The 26,838-nt window shown below is 43.2% G+C and overlaps 2 protein-coding genes across 3 annotated transcripts in view; one reads left to right on the top strand and one right to left on the bottom strand.

Moving 5' to 3' along the window:
- LOC117531331 (interleukin-18 receptor accessory protein-like) overlaps positions 1–14,475 on the top strand; it is a 61,429-nt gene extending 46,954 nt beyond the window's left edge. The window contains exons 8-12 of the mRNA XM_034194406.1: positions 7,286–7,426; positions 8,021–8,131; positions 8,230–8,373; positions 8,456–8,571; positions 14,172–14,475. Coding sequence (XP_034050297.1) covers positions 7,286–7,426; positions 8,021–8,131; positions 8,230–8,373; positions 8,456–8,571; positions 14,172–14,384 — 725 coding nt within the window. The 3' untranslated portion in view covers positions 14,385–14,475. The remainder of the gene's footprint in view (positions 1–7,285; positions 7,427–8,020; positions 8,132–8,229; positions 8,374–8,455; positions 8,572–14,171) is intronic.
- A 5,202-nt stretch (positions 14,476–19,677) lies between these two features.
- Positions 19,678–26,713, bottom strand: LOC117531349 (PEST proteolytic signal-containing nuclear protein-like). 2 transcript variants are annotated; one of them, XM_034194436.1, is made up of 5 exons: positions 26,624–26,713; positions 24,590–24,816; positions 23,839–23,913; positions 23,707–23,762; positions 19,678–20,254 (listed from the first exon to the last, which is right to left on the bottom strand). In XM_034194436.1, the coding sequence occupies exons 1-5, from the start codon at positions 26,667–26,669 to the stop codon at positions 20,143–20,145; spliced, it is 516 nt and encodes a 171-aa protein (XP_034050327.1). In that variant the 5' UTR covers positions 26,670–26,713; the 3' UTR covers positions 19,678–20,142. The 2 variants fall into 2 exon arrangements, with proteins under 2 accessions (XP_034050327.1, XP_034050320.1); XM_034194429.1 differs by having other exon boundaries at positions 24,590–24,819; positions 26,624–26,698.
- Positions 26,714–26,838: the final 125 nt, after the last annotated feature.

Below are 26,838 nucleotides of genomic sequence, written 5' to 3'. Positions count from 1 at the left end.
CAGTGGGACGTGCCCAGAACACCTCTCCAGCGAGGCGTCCAGGGGGCATCCGGAAAAGATGCCACCTCAACTGACTCCTTTCGACGTGGAGGAGCAGCGGCTCGACTCCGAGCTCATCCCGAGTGACCGAGCTCCTCACCCTATCTCTAAGGGAGCGCCCAGCCACCCTGCGGAGGAAACTCATCTCGGCCGCTTGTACTCGCAATCTCGTTCCCCTACTCAGCTCTCTCTTCACCATGACGGTCCGATACAGCGACCGCATCACTGCAGATGCTGCACCGATCCGTCTATCGATCTCACGCTCCATCCGTCCCTCACTCGTGAACAAGACCCCGAGATACTTAAACTCCTCCACTTGAGGCAAGGACACTCCACCGACCTGAAGAGGGCAAAGCACCTTTTTCCGGTCGAGAACCATGGCCTCGGACTTGGAGGTGCTGATTTTCATCCCGGATGCTTCACTCCCGGCTGCAAACCGCCCCAGTGCACGCTGAAGGTCCTCATCTGACGAAGCCAACAGAACCACATTGTCCGCAAACAGCAGAGACGAGATTCTGTGGTTCCCAAAGCAGACCCCCTCTACAGCCTGGCTGCGGCTAGAAATTCTGTCCATAAAAATAATGAACAGCACCGGTGACAAAGGGCAGCCCTGGTGGAGGCCAACATGCACTGGAAACAGGTTTGACTTACTACCGGCAATGCGAACCAAGCTCCTGCTGCGGTCGTACAGGGACCGGATAGCCCTTAGCAAAGGACCCCGGACCCCGTATTCCCGGAGCACTGCGACGAGGGACACGGTCGAATGCCTTCTCCAGATCCACAAAACACATGTGGACTGGTTGGGCAAACTCCCATGAACCCTCGAGCACCCGATGGAGCGTGTAGAGCTGGTTCAGTGTGCCGCGACCAAGAAAAAAACCACACTGCTCCTCCTGAATCCGAGGTTCGACCATCGGTCGAATTCACCAGTCTCTGCTTCCTCTTCGGAAGACGTGACGATGGGATTGAGGAGATCCTCGAAGTACTCCTTCCACCGCCTGACAACATCCCCAGTCAGGGTCAACAGCTCCCCACCCGCACCGTAAACAGTGCTGGTGGAGAGCTGCTTCCGCCTCCTGAGGCGTTGGACGGTTTGCCAAAATCTCTTCGAGGCTGACCAATAGTCCTCCTCCATAGCCTCCCCGAACTCCTCCCAGACCCGAGTTTTTGCATCTGCGACCGCACAGGCTGCGGCACGCTTGGCCTGCCAGTACCTGTCAGCTGCCTCTGGTGTCCCACCTACCAACAAAGATAAGTAGGACTCCTTCTTCAGCTTGATGGCATCCCTTACTTCCGGTGTCCACCACCGGGTTCGGGGATTGCCGCTGTGACAGGCACGAGAGACCTTGCGACCACAGCTACGAGCAGTCGCATCGACAATGGAGGTGGAGAACATGGTCCACTCGGACTCCATGTCTCCAACCTCCCCCCGGGATCTGGGAGAAGCTCTCCCAGAGGTGGGAGTTGAAGACCTCGCTGACAGAGGGTTCCGCCAGTCATTCCCAGCAGACCCTCATGATACATTTGGGCCTGCCAGGTCTTACCGGCTTCCTACCCTCCCAGCGGATCCAGCTCACCACCAGGTGGTGATCAGTCGACAGCTCTGCCCCTCTCTTCACTCGAGTGTCTGAGACACGTGGCCGAAGGTCAGATGATATGACTACAAAGTCGATCATCGACCTCCTGCTCAGGGTGTCCTGGTGCCACGTGCACTTATGGACACCCTTGTGCTCGAACATGGTGTTCGTGATGGACAAACTGTGACTAGCACAGAAGTCCAACAACTGAACACCACTCGGGTTCAGATCGGGGAGGCCGTGCTTCCCGATCACCCCCCTCCAGGTCTCACTGTCGCCGCCCACGTGGGCATTGAAATCCCCCAGGAGAACAATGGAGTCCCCAGTCGGAGCGCTATCTAGTACCCCTCCCAGGGACTCCAGGAAGGTCGGGTACTCTGCACTGCTGCTCGGCCTGTAGGCTGAGACAATGGTGAGAGACCTGTCCCCGACCCGAAGGCGTAGGGACGCGACCCTTTCGTTCACTGGAGTGAACTCCAACACTTGGCGACTGAGCTGGGGAGCAATAAGCAATGCGACCCCAGCTCTCCGCCTCTCCCCGTGGGCGATGCCAGAAAAATTAAGCGTCCAGCCCTTCTCCAGGAGTTGGGTACCAGAGCCCAAGCTGTGCATGGAGGTGAGCCCGACTATCTCTAGTCGGTATCTCTCAACCTCCCGCACAAGCTCAGGCTCCTTCCCCCCTAGCGAGGTGACATTCCACGTCCCAACAGCCAGGGGCTGTGAGCATGGACTGGGCCGCCGGGCCACCCGCCCTCGACCGCCACCCAATCCTCTCTGCACCCGACCCCCATGGCTCCCTCTGCAGGTGGTGAACCCACAGGAGGGCGGGCCCACGTCACTCTTTCGGGCTGAGCCCGGCCGGGCCCCATGGGCTAAGGCGCTCGCGCGCCTGGCTCCAGGGTGGGACCCCGGCTCCGCCATACCGGGCGACGTCACGGTCCTTGATCTTTTACTGGTCATGGAGGTTCTGAACTGCCCTTAGTCTGACCCGTCACCTAGGACCTGTTTGCCTTGGGAGACCCTACAGGGAGCACAAAGCCCCCGACAACATAGCTCCTAGGATCATCCGGGTACGCAAACTCCCCCACCATGATAAGGTGGCAGCTAGAGGGGGAGAATCGCACGTCATTCAAATCCATATAGTTAAAAAATAAATAAAAGTGTCGGTTTCTTATCTAATAGACCTCGTGTATATATACTCAACAAAAATATAAACGCAACACTTTTGGTTTTGCTCCCATTTTGTATGAGACAAACTCAAAGATCTAAAACTTTTTCCACATACACAATATCACCATTTCCCTCAAATATTGTTCACAAACCAGTCGAAATCTGTGATAGTGAGCACTTCTCCTTCGCTGAGATAATCCATCCCACCTCACAGGTGTGCCATATCAAGATGCTGATTAGACACCATGATTAGTGCACAGGTGTGCCTTAGACTGCCCACAATAAAAGGCCACTCTGAAAGGTGCAGTTTTGTTTTATTGGGGGGGATACCAGTCAGTATCTGGTGTGACCACCATTTGCCTCATGCAGTGCAACACATCTCCTTCGCATCATCCGTGAAGAGAACACCTCTCCAACGAGCCAAACGCCAGCGAATGTGAGCATTTGCCCACTCAAGTCGGTTACGACGACGAACTGGAGTCAGGTCGAGACCCCAATGAGGATGACGAGCATGCAGATGAGCTTCCCTGAGACGGTTTCTGACAGTTTGTGCAGACATTCTTTGGTTATGCAAACCGATTGTTTCAGCAGCTGTCCGAGTGGCTGGTCTCAGACGATCTTGGAGGTGAACATGCTGGATGTGGAGGTCCTGGGCTGGTGTGGTTACACGTGGTCTGCGGTTGTGAGGCTGGTTGGATGTACTGCCAAATTCTCTGAAACACCTTTGGAGATGGCTTATGGTAGAGAAATGAACATTCAATACACGAGCAACAGCTCTGGTTGACATTCCTGCTGTCAGCATGCCAATTGCACGCTCACTCAAATCTTGCGACATCTGTGGCATTGTGCTGTGTGATAAAACTGCACCTTTCAGAGTGGCCTTTTATTGTGGGCAGTCTAAGGCACACCTGTGCACTAATCATGGTGTCTAATCAGCATCTTGATATGGCACACCTGTGAGGTGGGATGGATTATCTCAGCAAAGGAGAAGTGCTCACTATCACAGATTTCGACTGGTTTGTGAACAATATTTGAGGGAAATGGTGATATTGTGTATGTGGAAAAAGTTTTAGATCTTTGAGTTCATCTCATACAAAATGGGAGCAAAACCAAAAGTGTTGCATTTATATTTTTGTTGAGTGTATATATATATATATATATATATATATATATATATATATATATATATATATATATATATATATATATGTCCAGAAAGTTATGGTGGATCCAAAAGGATCCAAAAAGGCTAGGACCAAAAGTTATATTGGATCGGTTCCCACTGACCAATAGTGTTAGAGCTTACTGCCAACAGCTAGCCAATCAGAGCGTGGCATACGAAGGTCAGGAACTAGCTGACAGACGCTGATTGAAAAAATGGCAACAAACATGTCAACAACAGCAGAAAATAATCTGCCAGCGAGGTTTGCTGAGTTCACAGAGGAGGAACTGGTGGAAATATTGAACTCCAATGATGCCAAAAACACTAAGAAGGTAGACAAGCACGCTACTGACCTTTTAGAAGCATTCATTGCATCAGAATCAATCATATGCTGTTCACAACAAAATAAACTGATCTAATTTACTTGACTCTTTGTTGTTTGCTTAATTTGGGAGGGGGGTGGAGAACATAACAATTGATGGATGGCAAGTCGTCCAACATAGAGAAATATTGGATGAAGAAAAGTTATATTGGACAAGGCATAGCCGAGTCCAATATAACTTTTCTGGACTCCTTACCATCCATTATTTGTATTATATATATATATATATATGTATATATATATATATATATATATATATATATATATATATATATATATATATATATATATATATATATATATATATATATATATAGCTCAGAGACCAGGGAGCTTGGTCATCCATGGGGAGCTCGAAGTCGAGCCGCTACTCCTTTGTGTTGAAAGGATCCAGCTGAGGTGATTCGGGCATCTGGTAAGGATGCTCTGCATCTCCCTAGGGAGGTGTTCCAGGCACATCCATCTGAGAAGAGAACCTGGGTAAGACCCAGGACTAGGTGGAAAGATTATATCTCCACGCTGGCTTGGGAATGCCTCTGTATCCAGAGGTGGTTAATGTAACCCAGGAAAAGTTTGGGGTCCCCTGCTGAAACTGTTGCCCCTGTCAGAAAAGCAGTTGAAGATGATTCAAGAATCAAGATTCAAACAACTTTATTGATCCCTAAAAGGGCAATTCATATCACACCCAGTTACCTCAGACAAAAAATACAGCAATTAATCCACAGTTATTACTAGCTAAACAGAATAATGACACACATCAGAATTAAAACACCGCACATATACATTTGATTCTTTATGTACGCTAAGCTTTAAGATAGTCTGTCATCAGAATTGAAATATAAGTGTGGGGGGCTTCAGCAGTCTCCTGCGCAGCTGTGAGCTTGGGCAAGAAGCAGAGTGGAGGCCTGGGCAGGGGGGTCAGAGACACAAGGGGGGGGGTAAAACTCTTGGTAGTGGAGGCGTGCATCATGCAGGTGACTTTATATCCGTTACTGTCCGTGTGTGCATAATATCTGAAGTTGCCTTGACAACATCTGTAGGGGAGGCAGAAAGACAAGAGGGGGAGCTGAATGGTTCGCCAAGGCCATAGAGATTCTTCTGGAGGAAAACAAATGTTGCGTTTTGACCTTTGGTGGCTGATAAGCCTGTCATGTTTAGGGTTAAGCAGAGAAAAATAGAAATTCCATTTATGGCTCCTCTGACTGACCAGTATTCCCTGGTCTCCGATATCTTCCTTTGCAGGTGGACAGTTACTCTGTGATGTTTTCCAAGTTGCGTCTGAGTTCAAGGGTTAACGCAGTCTGAGATTGTACCGCTTTGCCCACCTCATTAAACATGACGGACAAGTCAGGGGTTGTGGTTCCTACTATAAAACCAAATAAAAATAAATCTTCGACATCCTCCACAGAGAGTGGAGCCAAGCATGTGACGCAAAACGTTTGTCAGGCGTCGAGAACATAGCTCGCAGGGTAGGTTCCATCTGAGCATGCAGGGTCCCCCATCCCTGATTTCCTTGTTGAAAAAATGGTGTCAATAGCATTCAGAGACCAGCTGATCAGTTCCATGGTTATTCCAATATAGTTTGAAGAATTCACAGTCTGGTGAAGTAGGGACTTTGAAGGTTGGAGCAGAGATAGAGAAACACAGAGAGGAGGGAGGAGGAGGAGATGCGACCACCCTTGCTGAAGTCCCAGCTTGAGTGAGTGAGTGAGTGAGTGAGTGAGTGAGTGAGTGAGTGAGTGAGTGAGTGAGTGAGTGAGTGAGTGAGTGAGTGAGTGAGTGAGTGAGTGAGTGAGTGAGTGACCTTAAGCAGACCAGACTCAGGGGGGTGACCCACAGCTTAGGTCATTCTAAGAGTATCAGACTGCGTAAAGAATGAACAGAATGCAGTCAGTATGTGTTGATGTACAGTCCATCTCAGATCCAAGTCTACAAAGTCCCAAAGTCTTGATTCCTGTTGGAAGCTGCAGTTCAGCATTATCCCTAATGCAGATATTATCAGCAGAATACAGGTCAGTCCATATCCAGTTGTTCAGGATGCAGCACCAATCTCAGGTCCCCACAGTGGCATCTTCGACAAGGGGGAAAAAAGAGCAGAATCAGTCAGCTGGAAATAACAGAACTTAAGGCATTAGTTCACCAGTAGTAAATCAAGAGAAAAGCACAGAGGTTACTACACCAGCTGCCGACAGCTAGCCCTATGCTTTACCAACAGATCTAGAATTTAGATATAGTGAGGATGAGACCTGCTCCATTGTTAATAACAGTTTAAAAGGAGAGGACTTCTAATTTGTTAGTAAATAGGTATACTAACCACACAACAGGGATTGGAATGACTCCATAGACTGTTTTGTCTCCACAGGCAAACTGTTCCACAGAACAGGCGCACAATAAGAGAAAGTGCTGTGGCCTGCTGACTTCTTTTTAACCTTAGGGACATGTGATAATCCTGCGTTCTGAGAACTCAGAACATGAGCTGGTACATAAGATTTAATTAGATCAGCCAGGTAGGGAGGCACTGAATGATTTTGTAAGTTAGAACCTTAAAATCAAACCCTGCATACTTGCACTGAAATAGAAGTCAAAGTAAATGTACGGATCACTGCAGATTTCTTTACATTTACATTTTCAATACTGTCTCAACTTTTTCTGATTTGGGGTTGTACGTGAGGAGACCCCAAAGACAATATTTGCAGCATAAGATCTCTTAACTGATAAGCACACTGCAGTGACACAATGTTGGATCACTGGATATTTGCATGGCAGCACCTGACATCGGTGTGTCTGTGTGATTGAGTGAAAGTGAGGCATAATTGTAAAGCGTTTTGAGTGTCTGATGCAGATGGAAAAGTGCTATATAAATACAGTCTAATCCTGATTTTTTTTTTTTTTTTTTTTTGGCTTGCACCCTATAGCTAATACAAACTAATGAATGAGTATTGAACTGTGTTTCAGTAAAATGGCCCATGCTGATTGGATATCCTATTGCATCTTTGCTGCTGGTAGCTGGACTGGGAATCGTTTTGCATGTAAAATGGCTGGAAGTAACTCTAATGTACAGATCCCACTGCCAAGGTTATGCAAAACCTGGAGAAGGTCAGAATATCTATAAAACACACACATTACATTACATTATAACTACACTGGTACACAGAGGGGTACAGCCAGAGGCTTCCAAAATCATCCATTTGACAGTGCACAAGGTATTATGTGCAAAATGTTGTGCGACCGTTCATATGGAAGCCCAGGATTTAAGCTTAATGTGGCTTTCACCCAATCAATGTACGACCTCGCACAAAATTCATGCACCGGTGCACAGAAACCAAAAAATAGAATTTAAGGCTATTGGTGCACAGGAACCATCATACTGTGGTTACATTTGTTATAGTTGGCAGGATGTGGCTTTACCTCAACAAGAAAATCTGTTCTTGGAAACAACTGTTGTTTTTCACATTCATCAACCCTACAGTGTATCACACAGGAATACTGTTCAGTACATGTTTTTTTTCATTACCATACGGTTAATTCACATTACAATTAAAGTATATATATATATATATATATATATATATATATATATATATATATATATATATGTGTGTGTGTGTGTGTGTGTAGATTGTAAATTAACGCTTAAATTTCTAATATTTTTGTGTCAAATTGTCTTTTCCCTCCAATAAAATGAATCAGATGACAAAGAGTTTGATGTGTTTGTGTCGTGTGTGTGGAGCCGGCCCACGCCTGAGGTGTCTGTAGGTTTGACGACTCCGTTAACATCAAGAGGAGGCACTGATGAGGAAGGTTGGTCATCTTATTCACAATGTTGTATCATTGTCTGCATTCAAACAAATGTCACTAAACTAGAGAGATAAAATTCAAAAAACAAAACCTTTATGCAGCACGTCTTGCCAGCATCAACAGGGTGAACAGTGAGGATCGTGATGTCAGTCAGTGGCCACTGGAAGCACTGCTGCCCCGAGTGTTAGAAGGCCAGTGGGGGTATCGCATCTGTCTGCTGGAGAGGGATATGCTACCTGGAGGAGGTCAGAAGAACGTGCATGTGTTTGTGTGTGTGTGTGCGAGACAATCAGTCAGACTACTGATGTTTGCTGTTGTGTATTGCAGCGTATACAAATGACGTGGTTCAAGTGATACATAGAAGCCGAATGCTGATCTGCCTCCTGTCAGCAGAATACTTCTCCAACAGTAACGCCGTGTTTGTACTGCAATCAGGAATCCAGGTACAGTCATGTTCGGTCGCTGCTGGCTCTTAATTTGCAATTAGGTTTGTCCTGAAAGTGACACAATATAAAAATAGAGGGGCACTGATTTATGGGCAAAATTCCTGCAAGGTCCACAAACCCCACCACTCAGTATTAACTTTAAACAACACTTACAGTCCAGCTTCAGTATAACATGTATGACAGCCATCCCAGAGTGGTAGCTGTAACCCGGTCGAGGTCAATGAATTACAACCCCAAATCCAGTGAAGTTGGGACATTGTGTAAAATTAAATAAAAACAAAATACAATGATTTGCAAATCCTCTTCAACCTATATTCAATTGAATACACCACAAAGACAAGATATTTAATATTCAAACTGATAAACTTTCTTGTTTTTGTGCAAATATTTGCTCATTTTGAAATGGATGCCTGCAACATGTTTCAAAAAAGCTGGGACAGTGGTATGTTTACCACTGTGTTACATCACCTTTCCTTCTAACAACACTCAATAAGCGTTTGGGAACTGAGGACACTAATTGTTGAAGCTTTGTAGGTGGAATTCTTTCCCATTCTTGCTTGATGTACGACTTCAGTTGTTCAACAGTCTGGGGTCTCCGTTGTTGTATTTTGTGATTCCTAATGCACCACACATCTTCAATGGGCGACAGGTCTGGACTGCAGGCAGGCCAGTCTAGTACCCGCACTCTTTTACTCCGAAACCATGCTGTTGTAACACGTGCAGAATGTGGCTTGGCATTGTCTTGCTGAAATAAGCAGGGACGTCCCTGAAAAAGACGTTGCTTGCATGGCAGCATAAGTTGCTCCAAAACCTGGATGTACCTTTCAGCATTGATGGCAACATCACAGATGAGTAAGGACCCTGTCCCACTGGCGTTTAAGAGGATTTGCGTATGGATTGCGCACAAAATTGGCCCATATTTGCCGAACATCCGCAATATCCGTGTAACATGCCTGTATGAGTCGGCCATCATCCGAACACGTCCGTGATCATCCACAGAGGCACGCATGTTCGCAGTCAGGATTTTTGAGCTGTTCAAAAAATCTGGATGCGGATGACATCCGCCTTACATACTCAATTCATACACAATACTTGTACATACTCACTCTATGCACTGTATATCTGCCCTTAACCGCTGATATCTGCAACTGACGGGGATTTGTGGCTTGGCAGCGGACCGGGACAGTGTGTAAAACAGATATATATCGTGCCCATCATGTCCACATCACAAACTAAAATATGTTGTAGCGAATGCATACAGATTGGCCACAAATAAAGTGTTTTTATTACATCTGCTTTGCAGCTGATTTGCGGACAATCTATGAATGCATAACAAACATATCACGTAAACCCAAAGTGTTATATGTGGCAGAAAGCGACATACCTGCCAGTCAGTGCCGGTCCGGCTGTGGAGATCCACAAAGACATAATAGCTGCTGCAATCCAGGACTTTTATTTAACACCAACAAAAGGAAGAGTTGCTGTTTAGCCACAACTCACGCTGAAGTCTGTTTTCTGTGATACTCTCAAAAAAAAAAGAAAAAAAAAAGAAAGAAAAAACACCGTCTCACACCCTGAGCGGCTTCCCCCCTCCCGCTCCCCAAACTCATGAACAGTTAACCCTCGCATGACAACATGAACAAACTCTGTGGTCAACTTATCCAAGTCCAGCACTTGCTCCAGAGGCTGTATTGTTGGTGTGAATAGTGATGCCAGAAGGCCCGAGTGCGCTTCTTTTATGACCGCCGTGATAATCTCAATGTGTCGGATCAGTTTCCTCACTACATGCGTTATATAACCGTGATTGTTCATCATATATTCGCTATATATTATTAATATATCCGTAATTCATACTGGGACATTTGTCATTTTTGCCCATTTTTGTTGTGGATGACAACACACGCCTGTACTTTGTATACTCAATTCATGCGCAATTAATCCTCTCCCCAGTGGGACAGGGCCCTAAGTTGCCCATGCCGTGGGCAATAACACACCCCCATACCATCACAGATGCTGGCTTTTGAACTTTGTGCTGGTAACAATCTGGATGGTCTTTTTCCTCTTTTGAAATTTGGACTCATCAGACCACAGCACATTTTTCCACTTTGCGTCTGTCCATTTCAAATGAGCTCAGGCCCAGAGAAGGTGGTATCATTTCTGGATGTTGTTGAGGTATGGCTTTCGCTTTGCATGGTAGAGTTTTAACTTGCACTTGTAGATGTAGCGACAAACTTATCTTAGGGACCTCGTAGTACCATATCACCCCAATAGAGCGCTTCGCTCTCAGACTGCAGGCTTACTTGTAGTTCCTAGGGTTTGTAAGAGTAGAATGGGAGGCAGAGCCTTCAGCTTTCAGGCTCCTCTCCTGTGGAACCAGCTCCCAATTCAGATCAGGGAGACAGACACCCTCTCTACTTTTAAGATTAGGCTTAAAACTTTCCTTTTTGCTAAAGCTTATAGTTAGGGCTGGATCAGGTGACCCTGAACCATCCCTTAGTTATGCTGCTATAGACGTAGACTGCTGGGGGGTTCCCATGATGCATTGTTTCTTTCACTTTTGCTCTGTATGCACCACTCTGCATTTAATCATTAGTGATCGATCTCTGCTCCCCTCCACAGCATGTCTTTTTCCTGGTTCTCTCCCTCAGCCCCAACCAGTCCCAGCAGAAGACTGCCCCTCCCTGAGCCTGGTTCTGCTGGAGGTTTCTTCCTGTTAAAAGGGAGTTTTTCCTTCCCACTGTAGCCAAGTGCTTGCTCACAGGGGGTCGTTTTGACCGTTGGGGTTTTACATAATTATTGTATGGCCTTGCCTTACAATATAAAGCGCCTTGGGGCAACTGTTTGTTGTGATTTGGCGCTATATAAAAAAATTAATTGATTGATTGATTGATTGAAACTGTGTTAACTGACAATGGTTTTCTGAAGTGTTCCTGAGCCCACACAGTAAGATCCTTTACACAATGACGTCGGTTTTTAATGCAGTGCCGCTTGAGGGTCGAAGGTCACGGGCATTCAATGTTGGTTTTTGGCCTTGCCGTTTACGTGTAGAAAGTTCTCCAGATTCTCTGAATCTTCTGATTCAGATGTAGATAATGGAATCCCTAAATTCCTTGCAACTGAACATTGAGAAACATTGTTCTTAAACTGTTGGACTATTTTTTCATGCAGTTGTTCACAAAGTGATGATCCTCACCCCATCTTTGCTTGTGAATGGCTGAGCCTTTTCGGAATGCTCCTTTTATACCCAATGATGACACTCATCTGTTTCAATTAGGTGTTCTTTGAGCATTCATCAACTTTCCCAGTCTTTTGTTGCCCCGTCCCAACTTTTTTGAAACGTGTTGCAGGCATCAGTTTTAAAATGAACTAATATTTGCACAAAAACAACAAAGTTTATCAGTTTGAACATTAAATATATTGTCTTTGTGGGGATGTGTCCTCAGTCCTCTCCTCTACTCCCTTTTTGCTCGACTGCACCCCCATGCACACCACTAACGCCATCATCAAATTCGCTGACACCACTGTTGTAGGGCTCATCACAAATAACAATGAGACAGCCTATCGGGAGGAGGTCCAGCTTCTGGAACCATGGTGTCGCAGTAATAACCTGGATCTCAACATCAAGACCAAGGAACTGATTCTGGACTTCAGGAGATCAACACGCACAGAACACCATGCCATCTGCATTAACATTGAGGAAGTAGAGAGAGTGCAGAGCTTCAAATTTCTTGGCGTGCACATCTTCCCTCACCTGGGCTGTCAACATCTCCTGCAGGGGGAGAAGGCCCAACAGAGGCTCTGCTTCCTCAAGAAACTGAAACAGGCTCATCTCCCCCACTGGGAACATTCATCTTTCCCTCAGTCCTGACTAGTCTCCCAGTTCCTGCTGCTAAAATACATCCCCACAGCATGATGCTGCCACCACCATGCTTCACTGTAGGGATGGTGCCTGGTTTCCTCCAAACATAACATCTGGCATTCACACCAAAGAGTTCAATCTTCGTCTCATCAGAACAGAGAGTTTTGTTTGTCATGGTCTGAGAGTCCTTCAGGTGCCTTTTGGTAAACTCCAGGTGGGCTGCCATGTGTCTTTTACTAAGGAGTGGCTTCAGTCTGGCCACTCTACCATCAATCAATCAATATCTTTAGTGTCACTATAAAAACAAAGTTCATACAGTCAAATGCAGTTTAGCATCCTCTCCTCTGTGGCAGCAAAGAAAGTAAACATATTAAAAATATAAATAAACAAGTAATGTTTACTTACTGTTGACCTGCTGGCTTGGTAAGCAAACTGGTGTTGGTCTAGGTCAGCAGGGATGACGGATGTAATGTGACGGATAATGACTTTCTCAAAACACTGCATGATAATAGGGGTTAGAGCAACCGGGCGGAAGTCATTTAGGCAGCTCAGTTTTTTTTTTTTTTTTTTTGGGGGGGGGGGGGGGGGGGGGGGGGGTAGTGGGATGATGGTAGCTGTTTTGAGACATGTGGGGATCATAGACTGACTGTTCAAGTGATAGGTTAAAGACGGTAGTGAAGACTTTTGCTTGTTGGTCTGCACAGTCCTTAAGGATTCTTCCAATACAAGGCCTGATTTTTGGATTGCTGCAGAGATGGTTGTTCTTCTGGAAGGTTCTCCTCTCTCCACAGAGGAATGCTGGAGCTCTGATAGAGTGACCATCGGGTTCTTGGTCACCTCCCTAAGGTCCTTTTCACCCAGTTGCTCAGTTTAGATGGACAGCCAGGAAGAGTCCTGGTGGATCGGAACTTCTTGCATTTATGGATGATGGAGGCCACTGTGCTTATTGGGACCTTAAAAGCAGCAGGTGGACTCCAATTAAGCAGTTGAAACATCTCAGGGATGATCATTGAAAACAGGATACACCTGAGCTCAGTTTTGAGCTTCATAGCAAAGGCTATGAATACTTATATACATGTAATTTCTTAGTTTATTAATTTTTAATAAATTTGCAAATAAATAAAAATCAGCCAGAGCCCAGACCCGAATGCATATTCAAGAAGACTTGAGGCTGCAATTGCTGCCAAAGGTACATCAGCAAAGGGGTTTACATTAACCCCCATTTAATGTATATTTCACATTATATCTTAATCGAACATACCCCGATCACTCTTATTTGAAAGTGAGGTACAGACTGGCACTCACAATCATCTGACAAAGGATTGTGGATTTTGTGGACATTTGAATTTAATATTGAAAAGCCCAGTTGATGTATATTTTTCATTATATCTCATTCAAAAGTGCCTCAATCGCTCTCTTTGTGACAATGAGGTGCAAACTGGCACTCTCAACGAATAGACTGATCCACATCTGATCCATATTGCAGATTTAGCAGATATTTTGTCATTGAAAAGCCCTTTTGATCTATATTTTGTATTATATTTTAGCTCATGAAAAGCCACAGGACTTTGACTTTGAAAATTTTTTTCCAAAGTAAAAATTTGTGGAATTGGAAACTCATGTTGGTGGAGGTTTGTGCTCTAGTTAAACTTGTTTTAATAAAACTTTTCAAATTTTTATGATGTGAAGCAAATTTCTTAGTTTAAAAAAGCATTCACTATTTCATTCACATCTACAGTCTCTGCTGCAAACGTCGAACTTCAAGCTGCTGTTAATATGGACCGGTAGATCGTCCACATCCCTCGTCCAGTATGACCCCCCTCTGCCCCCACTGGTCCTGAAGGCATTAAAGGTGCTGCCTAGTCTGGACTGGCCCTCAGATCAAGCGGGACGAGCCACCCGCACCTTCTGGAGGTCTCTGAGGAAGACCATGCCAGTCCAAAGGAAGTAAACCTGGTGAACACTGGTACCAACTCACTCACCTAGATTTATTGATTGCTTTTAAATCATCTGCATACTTTTAATAAATCTATTTTCTCACTTACTCTATGTGTGTGTCCATACACATACACTGTTGGTGAGGATGCCCCCTGGTCGTCTCCCTAGGGAGGTCTTCCAGGCACGTTCAACCAGGAGGAGACCCTGGGTAAGTCCCATGACATGCTGGAAAGATTATATTTCCCAGCTTGGGAACCCCTTGGGATCCCCCACGGGAAGAATTACAGGTCTTGGCCGAGGACAGGGAAGTGTAGGATGAGCTGCTTGCTCTGCGACCCAGACCCACATAAGTGGCTGAAAATGAATGAATGAAATTATACTATTACGTTGTACTTACTGGTAACCGTCCTGTTGCCCCATGTCAGGCAAGACAATACTGCAATTAGTGTTCTCTTCGTTTAAAGTATATTTATTCACTGTATAAAAGTCATTTTTTCACATAACCAGAACACAGTCGTTCTCAACTCCAACACTGCAACTATGCTTCCAAATGATTATTTTTTTTTATTTTTGCATCTTCTCCAAGCCACATTTAATCCCTTTCATAAAACTAAAGACTGCATTATGCCATTGAGTAACAATGTTTTTCCCCCCTTCATGTTTTACATCTTTGTTGATAGGGATCCATGTGCTTACCATTGCTTATGATAAGCAATATGCACAATCCTCCATTTCACAAAAATGAGAGTTCTCAATATCGTTAGCCTGCAATAGCAACCAATAAACAATTAAAACCACAGATTCCCTTTCGGATTACTGTACCAACATGGCGGCCTCCATGAAGGACCCCTGTTGCCATGCAGATATGAAGCGAATATTCTAAGATCAAGAAAACAGTGATACACTGTTGCAGGTATTAACACAAAACTAGACTTTACGAAAGCTATATTTAATATCTCCTAATGGACACCCCTAAAACCTACAGCACTGTAGCTTTAACTAACCGTGGTGGATGTATAAACACTGTGGTTGAAAGACGGTTCAAAAGCCAAGAAAGACTAAATGTGATATATATAAAATACAGAATAATGAGACCATTCCAAAACACCTTCACATTTTTCAGTTCCTATCCAGTTAATAAGCAGTCAGACTGAAAACACACAAAAAAAATCTGATGTTTCCTATGCATATCGGCTTTGTGTGGAACACTCTTTACAAATAAGACATCAGCTGATAAATGTTATTCTTTTGTACAACAAATTTATGGCGAGACACAACCTGTAACGGAACAAATCAGCAATCAACATGTTCTATGTTAAATCTTGTGAAATTTAACCATCATGGGATTTGATAAATTGGATTTTTGTTCATTCACTTTTTCTGCTTATTCCAATTAAGGGTCCCAGGCGGCGGGGCGCCTATCCCAGCATGCAGTGGGACTGAGGCGGGGTACACCATTGATAGGCTGCCAGTCTATCACTGTGACATGGGTTGTTATGACGTTTGTGACCATTCTTCTGAAAATTTTGATGTGTACATATCACTGAGGCAACTTAATTAATGTTCACATGCAGTAAGATGTTTCATCACTGCTGCTAAAGGACGAGTTTTCTGAAAGTATACAAGTATTTCTTATTGTTACATGGGAAACAAGGTACCAGTAGATTCAGTAGATTCTCACAAATCCAATAAGACCATGCATTCATGATATGCACACTCTTAAGGCTATGAAATTGAGCTATTAGTAAAAAAGTAGAAAAGGGGGTGTTCACAATAATAGTAGTGTGGCATTCAGTCAGTGAGTTTGTCAGTTTTGTGGAACAAACAGGTGTGACTCAGGTGTCCCCTATTTAAGGATGAAGTCAGCACCTGTTGAACATGCTTTTCTCTTTGAAAGCCTGAGGAAAATGGGACATTCAAGACATTGTTCAGAAGAACAGCGCAGTCTGATTAAAAAGTTGATTGGAGAGGGGAAAACATACGCAGGTGCAAAAAATTATAGGCTGTTCATCTACAATGATCTCCAATGCTTTAAATGGACAAAAAAAAAAAAAAACAGAGACATGTGGAAGAAAATGGAAAACAACCATCTAAATGGATAGAAGAATAACCAGAATGGCAAAGGCTCACCCATTGATCAGCTCCAGGATGATCAAAGACAGTCTGGAGTTACCTGTAAGTGCTGTGACAGTTAGAAGACACCTGTGTGAAGCTAATTTATTTGCAAGAATCCCCCGCAAAGTCCCTCTGTTAAATAAAAGACGTGCAGAAGAGGTTACAATTTGCCAAAGAACACATCAACTGGCCTAAAGAGAAATGGAGGAATATTTTGTGGACTGATGAGAGTAAAATTGTTCTTTTTTGGTCCAAGGGCCACAGAGAGTTTGTGAGACAACCCCCAAACTCTGAATTCAAGCCACAGTTCGCAGTGAAGACAGTGAAGCATGGTGGTGAAAGCATCATGATATGGGCATGTTTCTCCTACTATGGTGTTGGGCCTATATATCGCATACCAGGTATCATGGATCAGTTTGGATATGTCAAAATACTTGAAGAGGTCATGTTGCCTTATGCTGAAGAGGACATGCCCTTGAAATGGGTGTTTCAACAAGACAATGACCCCAAGCACATTAGTAAATGAGCAAAATCTTGGTTCCAAACCAACAAAATTAATGCCTCACAGATGTGAAGAAATCATGAAAAACTGTGGTTATACAACTAAATACTAGTTTAGTGATTCACAGGATTGCTAAAAAAGCTGTTTGAACATAATTGTTATGTGCTGACGCGGGTCAGAGAACCGAACCAGCATCTGACAATGGCCCAGCGCTAAATAACCAGAAAGCGGTTCCAAGAAACAAATTTATTCCCCCTCATGTGCAATAATCCATGTATAACATAAATAGTCAGCTGTCTTGGCAAGGTGAAGGATGGCGCACTCTCCAGTGCCCAAATGGATCAAAGCCCGGCACTTCTGGACTCAGATTCACTGCCGAACACCCCCCAGGTGAATACGACAAACTGACTCTGTGAAGGACGGAAAAGGTAAGTCAACAGAGCTACAACAAATATCCTTCAGAGGCACACACTATCAGCAACACATTCAGGTCTGAATTTAAGCTTTATGTAAATGAGCAGCTTCTCACAACAGGTGGAGGATCATCAATCCGTACGCCACGGCAGTGAGAAGCAAACTGCACAACTCTCATCAATGTTCAAATATACTGCGTAACAAAACGCCAAATTACTATTAACGATCAGACAATAATCACCTCTGATGTGTGCTGACAGCATGTGTCCCTCACCCGTCCTCCTTCACAGGCATGATGTGTCAAACCCTGGCGCGGTCCTCAGCGTCTCACAACCGAACGTCACAAGGTCAAGTTCCCGGCAATTCTGCTCAAATCACACATGGCTTAAATGCAGAACGCCATCTCATTATCTGCTTCAGCTGAAAGTCTTTTAAGTCTGCACATGAACATCCTCCACAGGTGCAGCCAATAGTTCTGATGAGGGTGAAGGACTCTTCCGCCAGCACCTTCTCCACAGAAAAAAACAGTTTGCATACCACCTGGAGAGCAAAGAAAAGAAAACAGCACCCAAATGTCCAGCCAAACCCCCCAACACACAACAATAATAGTTTTGAGTTGTAGCGTCAACAGCAGATGCTACTATTATTGTGAACACCCCCTTTTCTACTTTTTTTTTTTTTACTAATAGCCCAATTTCATAGCCTTAAGAGTGTGCATATCATGAATGCTTGGTCTTGTTGGATTTGTGAGAATCTACTGAATCTACTGGTACCTTGTTTCCCATGTAACAATAAGAAATATGCTCAAAACCTGGATTAATCTTTTTAGTCACATAGCACTACTATTATTCTGAACACTACTGTACATAAATATCAAATTATGAATTCTCAACTCCTAGTATCCACATCACACCCACATGATGCTCAAGTTCACACAGTCTGTCCCAAAATTCCCACCGTGGGACCTTTCTTCAATAACAAGCATAACAGCATGGACACAATTTTTATTTTTTTTTCCAGATACAGTGGGGAGGAAAAAAAGGGGGAGTAAACAAAAGCAGAAAGACTGCAGAAAAAAAGGCTCAAACAAATCAAAGGAATTACTTGATGAAGTTGGAGATAAAAAAAAAAAGAAGCCCCATCCCACTTTCAAAAGACACCCACTCCAGGTTTAAAATTGAAAAATAAAATGATCTATACATTTTTACACGCACAAAAAAAAAGTCTGACCACACATGAACAGTATTATATGGAAACCAGAACTACGCAGACAAGTGGGGGGCAGATTAAGTTTTGTCACACACACACACAAAAAATTGTTAGCATTTATACTGATCAATGCATCGTGTTCTCAAATGCCGTTTGACTGTTTGTTTGGTTGTTTTCTAATTAGACCGAACTAGTAATGTGCTTTTGGTCAGTATCAACTTAAAAAAAAAAAAAAAAAAAGCCTGTGCACTGATGGGCCGCATTATTTGAAAGACAAAAAATAAACGATATGCTAAATAGGTGTTTTTAACGTCAACCAGTATTTGGAACTGTACACAATTCAATAAATATTGACTGCAGTTCGGACTATAAGACAAACAAACCTTTCAAAAACTGTATTAAAGTGATGCAATGCGGCTAATGCTCCTCCTCCGGAGCAGCCGAGCCGCTTCACAGGGCTGAGACCATAAACAAAAACGAACACTGAATGATTTGGACGTCAGTCTGACTTGAACAAACACTGACCTTCAAACCCACTGTTGTAACTCATGCAGTAAAAATCCTGCTTCGTGCTTCACATGGACCCAGACACCTTTGGCTCCAAAAGGAGCACAGACATCGACACCTCTTATGTTGCTTCATGACACACGCATCTATAAACACAACAGACTGTCAGTCTGGCAAGTTGTTCATGAGGAAAAATGTCTTCCTGATGTCACAAAAACAAACAATGGACATGGGTGTAGTTGTGATTGCTGAACAAAACGAGCAGTTATCTACCTTTTCTGCAAGTTCTAAAAACTTCAGTCAGCATTCTTGCAAAATTAAAAAAAGAATCCTTCACACCCACATTATTCTACGTCTGTTTGGCCAGTGGCTGACCTGTGGAAATCACCTGGTACATGACCAAACATGCAAAGAAGAAATGCAGTGGTCACACCCATCCATTTGTGTCACAATTATACACACCCACTTCTATATCCGTGTGATGTACAAACTTAGATTTATACTGGATCAACCTTTGGATTCTCCCACGTTTCCATCATTTAGTGTAAACATTTTTGTAAAACCATAAGGGGCGGGGTTAACCTTTGTACAGAAGTACGAAAGGGTCAGCAGAACATCAGAAAACAAGGTCATATGGTTCTTAGCAAATTGTGGACAGTTCAAACTACTTTACTGTTTATGTTTTATGCCATCTCTCAGTCACTCCACGATGGATTCATCCTTGTAGAGGAGTGACCCTCTGATGGCTCTACCAGCTACAGCTCGACTTCAGTCACTTAATATTACAACAGGCCCAAAGTGCTCCTCACTGCTCAGCCCCAATCCAGACTGAAGCATTTCTCCTACAATTACCCTGTTCACAGGTCCTAAATAGGATAAGGGTAGGAGAAAGCCTGCAGAAGTTATTAAAAAAAGGGGGGGCAGGGGAAAAAAACAAAACAAAAAAAAAAAAACAGGGTGCAGTGAGGAATTACTGGGACCTTCATAGACAGCGATATGACATTACAAACAAAGCTGTAGTCATTTACAGTTTATCCGCATGAGCTTTCATCTTCCTCTCCCAGAGTTTTTGGTGATCGGAGAAGCCCTGCTTGCCCTTATTGAAGGAATTGGGTCCTGCAGATGTTGGTGTCTCCCTGAAAAGACAAAGTGTCATTTTCACATTCCAGTGTTTCACCTAGAATTTTTTTTTCAGCCTGCCAAACCCCCCCCCCCAAAATCAAAAGGTGTGTTTGGTAGAAAAATGTGAAGCGCTCAGAAATGCCTAAACTAAAATAATGCTCATTATTTATGCAGCCACAGCCCTGCATTAATGGTTTTAAAAAAAAAAAAACTAAATTGTAATACAACTAAATATTAGTTCAGTGATTCACAAGACAGTTAAATCTGCCAGCGTGTTTCAGTTCACAGCAGTAAATGTTTGACTTTGTGATGAAAAACACACACTGCTTTTTTTGAACAGCCTAATATTCCTTTATTACTCACTTTCTGTTAAGTAATAAATGTGATTTTTTTTTTATGTTTTGACTTGAAATAGAATGTGCAGCATTCCCAATGCATTTGCATTTATGTAAATAAAAGATAAGGATTTTGAGCTTTACTCACTTTTTTTTTTAAAGACACTGCTGTTACTTAGAATTTTATCTTATATTCAAGAATACCAAAAGAAGAGGTTCACTCAGTTTCAGCCTCACAAACAAAACCAACAACCCTATGGGTGCAACATATTTAAATTTAATGTACGTACTTATTGTCAGACACCCCCACCCCCACTGAAAGCTCTGACTGCACTGAAGCAGACCACAGCGGGAGCTTTTTTTGTCACGATGTGGTCAAATCACCATAACATAACATTTAAACCACAGAAGATTGTTTGTGTGAGAGAAAACCAGAATCAAAGCACTCCAAATTAATGGATATTTGAACATATTTTTTTGTTGGTGTAATGAACAAAATATTTCTGGCCTGGCAGGAGTTCTTGTTAGCCTGGTGGCCTGCCAGGCCTATAATACTGTGCACTCAAATTAATTCAAACAAACATAAATCCTGACCACATTCACCTGATCATATTCAACATATTCTCCCTCAGCCCCAACCAGTCCCAGCAGAAGACTGCCCCTCCCTGAGCCTGGTTCTGCTGGAGGTTTCTTCCTGTTAAAAGGGAGTTTTTCCTTCCCACTGTAGCCAAGTGCTTGCTCACAGGGGGTCGTTTTGACCGTTGGGGTTTTACATCATTATTGTATGGCCTTGCCTTACAATATAAAGCGCCTTGGGGCAACTGTTTGTTGTGATTTGGCGCTATATAAAAAAAAAAAAATTGATTGAATTGATTAACTGTTCAACCTCTAAAGCTGTTAGTTAGCCACCTGACTACTTTCCCTGGACTGGCACTGCTGCCCACATCTGCATGAGTCTGCATACATTTTACTCCAATTTATTTCCTCAACATGGTTTTGAGTCTTCATGACATGGAGGAGTGACTAACATCACACACGGACCCAGAGAGTGTTCACAGGATTGGATTACTGAATGCATGCTCCATAGCAAATAAAGCACTCTCTATTAATGAGCTTTTCGTCAGGAAAAACCTGGGTTTTCTTTACCTCACAGAAACGTGGCAGAGGGAAAATTAGTTAATTCATTTAAATGAGCTCTGCCCTGTGGGCTGCTTGGCTGTTGGGAAGCCCCGCCCCTGCCGCCGTGATGGAGGACTGGCTGTGGCGTACCGGGACAGGTACACATGCAGACTCTCGAGCGCAGAACACGCCCCCTCTTTCGAGGCACTTATGATGGAAGTTGGTTCCTCAGATAAATTTTATTGCATATTGATTTATCGCCCTCCAGGTCATGCTGGGACTTTTCTTAAGGATTTTACTATAATTCATCTGGAAAAGGTTTTGATTATTGGTGATTTTAATTAACACATTGATGATGACACTTCCAGCCCAGCTAGGGAACTTATATCAATGGCTGAGGCTTTTAATTTTAAGCAGTACGTGTCAGGCCCCACCCACACTAAAGCTCACACTTTAGATTTAGTTTTGCATTCGGCTTGCATATTGCCAATGTGTGTGTGGAGGATGTTTTTCTGAGTGACCACTGCTGTGTTTTCTTTGACCCGATGGCCCCACCTGAGCCTAGATCAGTACTTACTAGGGTGGAGAGGAGGATTATCAGAGTCACTAGCTACGCGGTTCTGTGATAAATTTGACCCTTTACTTTTTAGTGAATTTACTGAAATTGATGGCTTTATGCACTGTTTTAACAGCCATTGTGCTATTATTTTGGATCAAATAGCACCAGAGGAGGCCAGGGCAAGCTATTTCTATCGGCTGATTGCCTCAAATAAGAGAAATTCCAAAGTGCTCTTTGACACAATCAGCTCTATTGTTGCACCTGCTGCTCCTGTCACTCCTGTTCTTCTTAAAACAAGTAGTGATGACTTCCTTAATTTCTTCATTGATAAAGTCAGAGTCATAAAAGATAGTTTGCCGCTGTCAATGCCCTCTTGTTATGGTCCCCGGTATTTGGGACCTCCCCCTCAATGCTGGACCTCCTTTAAGCTTGTTACAATTGAGGACATTCTATCTGTCATCAACAAAATGAAACCATCCTCTGGTATTTTGGATGTACTTCCTTTTAGATTGTTTATGAATGTTTTTGACTCTATTGGGCCTTGTATTGTTAAAATGTTCCAATATGTCTGTCGACTGGTGTGTTTCCTTGTTCTTTTAAACGGCTAAAGAAGGCAGGATTGGACTCTACGGAACTGAAGAACTTTAGGCCACTATCAAAGACCCCCTTTTTGGCTAAAGTCTTGGAAAAGGTGGTCTGTGTCCAAATTAAATCATTTTTGCAGACTAACAACATCTATGACACGTTTCAGTCCGGGTACCGTGAGTTTCATTCCACTGAAACCGCCCTCTTGAAGGTGTCTAGTGACATTATGATGAACAAATGTTCTGTGCTGGTTTTATTAGATATGTCATCTGCATTCGATACCGTTGACCATGGCACTTTGATTAATAGACTGCGGGATATGGTTGGCATGTCGGGTCCTGTATTAGAGTGGTTTAGCTCTTTCTTGGTTGGTAGAACTTTTAGTGTTTCTGTGAACAATGTGATGTCTGAATCTGATGATCTTTTGTGGGGTGTGACGCAGGCCTCAGTCCTGGGTCCGATTTTGTTCCTGCTGTATATAAATTAATATTGTACATTAATGTTTGTGATGAATCTACACTAAAGTATTATTAAATTTATCAGTGTTTTTTTCACACTGCTTGTTGGACACTAAAATAAATAAATAAAACACTGACAAGTAATGTGGCCATATCTGACAATGCATGTCAAAAATTAAAACAACAAACCAAAAAACAAAACAAAAAAACCCCGACCCATTTAAATTTGCTTCAATATTTGCTGACAAAACAAAAACACCAAAAACCCAATAATAATGACTAAACTGTGACTAAAACTAAGAAAAATTTTGATAAAAACAAGTTTAAAAATCAGTCACCACATTCAACACAGAGTACCTAAACCAAAGAATTTTTATGAACGCTGTCCATCGTGTTTCTACACCATGTACCTGCCAATATTTTTCATCCTCATCTTTGCTTCTGGAGGCATCTCCTCAGGTTCACTCTGGGTGGCAAGAAAAACTTGAAGTCAGTGCATATTTTTTCTTTGTTTGGCCATTTATGAGTGTCTGTGCACTTACATCATCATCCTCATTAAAAACAGAGGCCAGTCCTGTCTTTTTTGGAGGAACTGCTGATACAGGCTCTTTCGGTTTCTAGAAAAAGTTAGGGACATGACGTATTAGGGAAACGAAACAATAGATCCTGGCTAACAGCACCACTTATTGATCACTGTAATGAACATCAATTAATAAAAATTGCATTTTAAATTGTATACCTCCAAGGTACATTACATTTAATCTTTTTACTTGAAGATTACACTAAGAGCACATTTTCAACCATTGTAAATTTATAATTCCAAAATCCTCAAATTTTTGAAGGCATTAGCTGTCAAAACTGGACTATTATGTTCCTTCAATAGCTCACAACATAATTTAGTTACAAAAGTGGATGCTCAGACTATGACATATATAATCAAAGTGATTCTATCATTTTATTTTGTATCTCAATTATTCATATCCATTTAGTCACATTGTGGATCACAATGTAACTCATATGGTGGAACTGGAAAGTATTCACAGCGCTTCACTTTTTCCAGTTTGTTACAACCTTATTCCAAAATGGATTTTTTTTTCCCCTCCAAATTCTACTTACAACACCCCATAATGAAAACATGAGAAGTTTTTTTTTTTTAATTTTTGGAAATTTATTAAAAATCAACACATGACAGCAGCACCCCAAAAAGTGTAGCGGGCAAAAAGCAAATCACAGAGGTGCCACGAAGCTGCAATGCTTAATGCGGTTGACGGTCATCACCATCTTTACACTCACTGTTGCTCCAAGTTTGATAGAGATAGAGTTAGACTTCTTTCCAATCTGACTGCTCATGCCAAAGCCGATTTTAGAGACTTTGTGGGGTGCTGGCGGGTATGTCGATGGCTCATCCTCAGCTTCAGCAGCAAGATGCTGGGCTGTACGTTTGACTGTAGTCGCTCCTCCTTCCACAGTGCTAGAAGAGACAGGCTTAGTTTTCACTCTGCCTCCCTCCTCCTGCGGCCCTGCTTGAGGCAAGACAACTCACCAAGGTGAACAACTGTTATTGAGAACAGTGTGAGTGGCTGTTTCAGACCACCAATAAACTCAAGACACATTTAACTCTACATTTCAATGTATTACAAGTCACCCTATCAGCATTTATGACACTTACCTCACCACCCCCAGCATTTATGACACTTCCCCCCCCACCCCCCAAAAAAGTGACAGTGACCACCACAGATCATTTCTTCAAAAGAACACCATAGGAATAACTTACCAATCCCCCTCCCCCCCCACTAAAGCCACACCCCCCAAGAATTCTTCTGTTACATCAAGCATAAATCAGATTGATTAAGGGTGCTCGAACAACACAAAGAAAGTAACACTAGCCGAAACTTAGCACCACCTATACTCAGCGCCTACAACTCTCCATTTTATAGAGACTGCAACTGCAAGAATTTGCCCTTACATAATTTATTGCTGCAAAGAGTGTTTTTTTTTACCCCCTTCTTTACTTTCTTGGAAATACATCTTCAATAGATTGTGTCATTTTCAAGGTCTATCCTTCCAGGATCCCTGTGAAAGTGAAGAGCTGGTCAGTTGTTCTACAGCAAGGACATAACTTGCACTGCTCATCTTCAAACTGAGGTTTGACCATCGGCTAATCCCTCTCCAGGAAACATCACCATATTGTGGTGGAGAGGTTTGTGTGTCCCTATGAACCTGAGAGCTGCGTTGTCTGCATTTGGCGAACGATTGTAGAAGCTTCAACGTCGGTGTGAAGAAGCCTCACGGCACCGTGGCGCTGAGAGAGATCCGCCGCTAACAGAAATCCACTGCTCCCAGAATTTTATTTTAGTCGGCAATAAAATTATATAAGAATACATAAAAATACCGCAGAGTATAACACAAGAACGCTTCCAATATGGGTGCTTATTTACATTGTGGTCCTCGAGCACCGAGCTGCTGATCCCCAAGCTGCCCTTCCAGCGCCTGGTGAGAGAAATCGCTCAGGACTTCAAGACGACCTCTGCTTTCAGAGCTCCGCTGTGATGCTCTGCAGGAGGCCGGAGAGGCTGACCTGGTCGTCAGCTTCCTAGTTCACAATATCGCAGTGTGACACTGTCGGCCAGTTCGTTACATCAACATTAAATTCACTATCTGGTATAAGATACGGATCCACTGAACCAACTGCTACACATCTATCATGATAAATAGCGTTATCTCGAGGATTTAAAGCATCGTAATAACCGTACATTCTCTCCATTTTTCTATCACAAGCCAGCCTCCTTGTAATCCAGAATGGAGACGACACCTGTCCTGCAGCAAATCGGTCACGTGATTGAAAACCCTCTATACAATCTGATGTGATCACTGTCACAGCATAAGGCAAAGTCTCTAACCCTTTAAAAACAACTCTGTAAACTTACACAAGCAAAAAGTCTGAAAGCCAACATTAAATTTTGATCCAAAGTCCTACTGCGCTAAACGGAGCCAACGTAAAAAGCAAAAAGTACTTTCATTTTGATTTAACAAGCAATCTTTCTTTAATCATCGTATCTTTATCTGAAGAATTATAACAAGCCATTTACTGTGACGAATTACTTTGCACGGATTAACGGTAAATGCAACTTTTTAACAGCTGGAGAAGTTAATGTTGTGTTTGAAAGCTAATGCTAACGTTAGCTGCAGCGTGTATGCTTCTCGTGTGCAGCTTTACCAGTAACTGCAGTTTAACTGAATTAACTTCACACTCTTCGAGCAACAACTGAAGTTAACACTAAACAATAGCTCTTTCCCAACTGTATATTTAAACTGCATAAATATCACCTCCATCATCGGGGTAGCCTGTGGGGTTGCACTTGGACTCCGCCATTGCTTCTTCTTCCTCTTCCTTCGAATTGTCTGCAGCTGACAAAACAGCTGCTTTGTGCTTTACTGCCACCAACTGGAATGGAGGGTGGCTGTGGGCCGTGTGCAGAAAACATTTAATATTCCCACAGGTTTTCCGAACTTACTCTATAATTGAGTCACTATATTAAAAG

The sequence above is a fragment of the Thalassophryne amazonica genome, chromosome 2 (assembly GCF_902500255.1).
Source record: "Thalassophryne amazonica chromosome 2, fThaAma1.1, whole genome shotgun sequence".
NCBI lineage: Eukaryota > Metazoa > Chordata > Actinopteri > Batrachoidiformes > Batrachoididae > Thalassophryne > Thalassophryne amazonica.
Note: the sequence above shows the minus strand (reverse complement) of the source record. Positions and strands in the feature narration are given on the sequence as shown.